This window comes from Salvelinus fontinalis, chromosome 6, assembly GCF_029448725.1.
Source record: "Salvelinus fontinalis isolate EN_2023a chromosome 6, ASM2944872v1, whole genome shotgun sequence".
Classification (NCBI taxonomy): Eukaryota; Metazoa; Chordata; class Actinopteri; order Salmoniformes; family Salmonidae; genus Salvelinus; species Salvelinus fontinalis.
Window position 1 is genome coordinate 32,686,201 of NC_074670.1, and position 5,218 is coordinate 32,691,418.

The 5,218-nt window shown below is 43.3% G+C and overlaps 1 protein-coding gene across 1 annotated transcript; it reads left to right on the forward strand.

Moving 5' to 3' along the window:
* Window positions 1-3,681: 3,681 nt before the first annotated feature.
* On the forward strand, window positions 3,682-5,218 carry LOC129856702 (gap junction alpha-9 protein-like). The gene has a single exon (XM_055924434.1). It carries the CDS (start codon window positions 3,697-3,699, stop codon window positions 5,185-5,187), a length of 1,491 nt encoding a protein of 496 aa, XP_055780409.1. The 5' UTR covers window positions 3,682-3,696; the 3' UTR covers window positions 5,188-5,218.

The following is a 5,218-nucleotide window of genomic DNA, read 5'->3' on the forward strand; positions in this document are numbered from 1 at the left end:
TCCCCAAACAAGGTTCACCTAATGTGAATCCCTGACTATAAATGTGTTTGAATCAGACTCATTTGGAAAGTGAATCAATCCCCTTAGTGTTGCCAAATGATTTGACCAATATTCTAAAGAGAGACCATTTCAGGGCAGTACACAGGGTTCTCAGGTGAATGGTATAGTCAGTTTATATTTTGTACCAGTCTGTTTGGGATTGAACAATGCTAGCTCCTGTATTAAAGTAGAGTAAAGCAGAACCAGACTGGCACACCGTCTGCTCAGCAATAATAAACCCAGGATTTGGGGTTAAGGTTTTGTACTGAGAATCAATATTTTCACATTTTCCCTTGTGCAGGTCATTAGTTAGAGCATGAAAATCTGGTTTACTCATCATGGGGAGATACTAGTAGAAAATGTCTGGATTTGGGCCAGTAGATATATGTAATTGATACTTCAGCCAAATTTAAAATGAATGAGTGGTAGGTGCTTTGGAAAGCTGGAAAGTGTTCGAGATAGACATTAGGGATTGCATTTGAAAGAATGTGTTAGAAAAAATATTTTCAGTACGCTCATATTAGTTTTAAATGAAACGGGTTTGAAGGAAAAATGTATACTGTATGCAATTGGTTGTTTCAATTACTGGTTGTTCTGAAACACAACTGAAAAGAAAACATAATGTATTTTCACTGCACTTGATACACTCCACAAACTATAAACAGAGTTTGAAATTGTGGCAGTGCTTATAAATTTAACCGGCTAAATATACTGAACAAAAATGGGAGCCAGGCCCCCCCACTGGGGAGCCAGGACCTGCCAATCAGAATGGGTTTTCCCCCCACAAAAGGGCTTTATTACAGATGTAAATACTCCTCAGTTTCATCAGCTTTCTGGGTGGCTGGTCTCAGACAATCCCGCAGGTGAAGAAGCCGGATGTGGTGGTCCTGGGCTAGTGTGGTTGCAAGTGGTCTGTGGTTGTGAGGCTGGTTGGACGTACTGCCAGATTCTCTAAAACGAGGTTGAAGTGGCTTATGTTAAAGAAATGAACATTATATTCTCTGGCAACAGCTCTGATGGACAATCCTGTCAGCATGCCAATTGCACACTACCTCAAAACTTGAGACATCTGTGGCATTGTGTTGTGTGACAAAACTGTACATTTTAGAGCGGCCTTTTATTGTCCCCAGCACAAAGTGCACCTCATACAGCTTAATATGCCACACCTGTCAGGTGGATGGATTATCGTGGCAAAGGAGAAATGCTCACAAACAAGGATGTAAAAAAAAAAATGCCTGCACAAAATGTGAGAGAAATAAGCTTTTTGTGTGTATGGAACATTTGAGATCTTTTATTTCAGCTCATGAAACATTCTGTTCAGTATAGTTATATTTGTAAATTTAGTGTACAGGAATTTGATAATTAGTAATAGAATATAAACCTTTAATCTAGTACTCGCGCCCATCCCTAATAGACATCAATTGCACATCACACAGATTGGCAAACTCCTATTGGTGTTAGTCTACCTGTTGATAGACAAAATTACAGACCCATGTAACTGCACTGTGCATTGACCAAAGTCGATTATCAAAATCTCATCGACATCCATTCCTTTGGAAATAATGATAGTATGATCTGGTTAAAGGAAAACCACAAAGAAAGTTGTGTTTTCTGACCATGACATGAGACTATATGTAGGCTAACACATATAATGATCAGAACTGCATTTCATTTTGTAACTGCTTTATAAACACGTTTGTAACTGTTTTCAGGTCGAGTTACAGGACCCAGGATTATGCCAACTCTTGGACAAAAAAAAAAACAGATAAAGTTTTGAATATACCCTTAACATCTGTGGTAATCAGGTTTAGGCTCAATTTGAATTGAGGCAGTCAATTTAGAAGTAAACTGAAATTCCAATTCAATGATTGAAAAAGGGAATCTATTTTCCACTACTTCTCAATAAACTGAACAGGAGAAGCTATTTATGTCAAAAGTTGTCAAATGTTCTGATTTTAAATTCAATTCACTTCCTGAATTGACTGACTTCAATTGCAACAAGCCAGAGTAATCGATTTCTTGTAAATTAATAAAAATATTGTGTCAACTGCCAGAGACAACTTAATTACAGAGGGGAAGCACCAGAGTATGAAATCGGACATGACCCATTGATTGCATTACAAGAGTAAAAAAACTATAGATCTGAAAGAGTTGTGGCACAGTCCCATAGCGTTATGTTGTTTGGGGGGGGGATACCAGAACCAGTAACTGATTTCAAAAGAAACTCCCATCACATTGCCTATATATACCATGATCAAACATCAGATGAACTGCACCAAACATCTCTCACGGGGGCTATGGCGTCTCCAACAACCTATAGAATCTACAGACGGTAGACAAGAGTGAACCTAATAAGTAGGCCATCTGTCCAGTACAACACCTTTCCATGCTTCACTCTTATATTCCTGGCTATACATTCAAGCCATACTGGACTGTTCAAATTTAAGTTCAGCTAGTCCTTTAGGAAAAGCCAAATATCTTTTTAACCAAGTAATTCCACTGTTTCTTTTTAATTAAGGACATTATTTAACTAACCTAGAACCCTGAATCAATAAATGGCAAGCATGAATAGGCTGAAACAATTCCTGTGTGGCTATGATTTATCTTGTACTGTATTGGTAGAACTCTGATTATTGATTTTAACTCGCTGACTGACCAGAATCTGGCACTGGCAGCTGTCTCAACTGTTCAGTCATACGTGGTGTATTGTCGGCACTGGCAACCCTGGTAAAATTTGGGTCACAGAAGTTCAGGTGATGCGCATCGACAGATGTGGAGGGGGCACAACATTTTTTTTATTTTTTAAAAGCTCTATGGTGGCCTCATCGCGGCTGGATGACCCATGGGGGTTCAAATCACCAGCAGTCTGTCCATGCTGCTGCAAGGTAAATGGAAATGACTCTCTTATTGATTTCTCTCATTGTTTATAAGTTAAATCACCGAGGGGAATGGCTTTATTTTTGGCAAAACAGGACTACTGAAAGGAGCAAGAGAGGCAAATAATAAACATGATAATCGATGGCTTGCTTATTCGTACATTTTGATATCTACTTTACAAATATGTGATGCTCCATATTCATGATACATTTACATCTGTCTTCGATGTACATTTCCTTTTTTTCCCCTGATAAAGGTATGTTGCAATTCATTATTTATATGTCAATGACTTAACCAAGTTTAGTTTTAAATTGTATTTATTGATATGAAAGGACTGATGCATTATTTTAATTGGTAAAGCAACCTTTGTGGGATTAAAATAGTCTCTGGAATAATATATTTTTCATAGAGTATTTGTTAATGAAATAGAGATTTTAAAACAAACTGCATAGAAAATAACATTTACATGTCATTTTTTACGATATTTTTGAAGATACTAGTGTAAGAAAGTTCAGTTGCTAATTGTTACACACCAAATTGTGGCTTGAAAGTTAGCTGAATGGTTTATATATAGATATTAATATGAATAAATTCATTATTGGGGAGGAATACCCCCTTTATGTCCAATTAGAATTTCTGAGTAATATTTCTGTCCATTGAGGGGCCTTGGGCTCAATACCCATCCAAAAAGGCAAAAGACCCATATAGCCTCTTTAAATGACAAAATTGCCTCGATCCTCTCTCTGCCTCCTACTCAGACACAACGATGCCCGTGTAAAGATGGGGGATTGGAATTTCCTAGGGGGGATATTGGAGGAGGTGCATATCCACTCCACTATGGTGGGAAAGATCTGGCTCACCATCCTATTCATCTTCCGCATGCTGGTGTTGGGTGTGGCGGCCGAGGACGTGTGGAACGATGAGCAGGCCGACTTCATCTGCAACACGGAGCAGCCCGGATGCCGGAACGTCTGCTACGACCTGGCTTTCCCCATCTCTCTCATCCGCTTCTGGGTCCTTCAGGTCATCTTTGTCTCATCGCCCTCACTGGTGTACATGGGCCATGCTCTCTACCGCCTCCGAGCCCTGGAGAAGGAGCGGCAGAAAAAGAAGGTCCTGCTACGTCGCGAGCTAGAGCTGGTGGACGTGGACATGGTGGCGGCTCGGAAAACGATTGAGCGAGAGGTGAGGCAGCTGGAGCAAGGCAAGCTCAACAAGGCTCCGCTGTCGGGGTCCCTGCTGCGCACCTACGTGGCCCACATCATTACCCGCTCCGCCGTGGAGGTAGGCTTTATAACGGGCCAGTACATCCTCTATGGCTTCCAGCTCTCCCCTCTCTTCAAGTGCGAGCGTGAGCCTTGCCCCAACGCGGTGGACTGCTTCGTCTCCCGGCCCACAGAGAAGAGTGTCTTCATGGTCTTTATGCAATGCATCGCTGTAGTCTCCCTCTTCCTAAACATCTTGGAGATCATGCACCTGGGCTACAAGAAGGTCAAGAAGGGCATCCTGGACTACTATCCACACCTGCAAGACGAGCTTGACGACTTCTACTCAAGCAAAGCCAAGAAAGACTCCGTGGTGCATCAGACAGGCATTGCTTCCTCCGGCTGCAATCCCACCATGGCCTCCGCGCCCAGTGGCTACAACCTCCTACTGGAGCGGGCCCAGGAGGGTCACACCTACCCCCCCCTTATCAACCCCTCTGCCTTCCTCCCTGTTCAGGGTGAACTGGCTGGTAAACGGAGCGTGGAAGAACTCAAAGATGCTGCACATAGCCCGACGGAGCACAACTCCAACTCCAATAACACCAGCAGTGACAGCCGCTCACCGCCCTGCGACTCAGTGACCCCGCCAAAGCAGGAGGAGCCAGAGGAGTCTGCACACCTTCCTCCTCACAGCGAGGAAGAGAAGAGGGGGAGCCCAGACTCTCCCAGGCGCCCAAGGGACGCATCTCACGCCTCCTCCTGCCCAACATTGCTAGTAGGCGCCGGAAGGAAAACATGGAGGGGCAACGCTCCCTCAAATTGTTCCACAGTGGTGGAGGGCAAAAGCTCAGACACAGATTCTTATGGGGGTGCTAAGGCCAGTGGTGGGTACCAAGCCCGGACTGCATCGAAATCAGAACCCAAAATGCGTCCCTCCACCCCAGACTCACTGGGGGACTCAAGTTCAGGGTCACAGCACAGTCCGAGACCACCCTCTTCCAATCGCCGACCATCATCCACAAGCAACGCAAGTAGTAGGCGAGCCCCTACAGACTTACAAGTCTGAATGCTAAGAGTAAAACCTTATCTTTTGTCCC

What these genes read in the sequence shown, in the direction of transcription:
- LOC129856702 (XM_055924434.1), top strand. Translation starts at nt 3,697, where the DNA reads ATGGGGGATTGGAATTTCCTAGGGGGGATATTGGAGGAGGTGCATATC.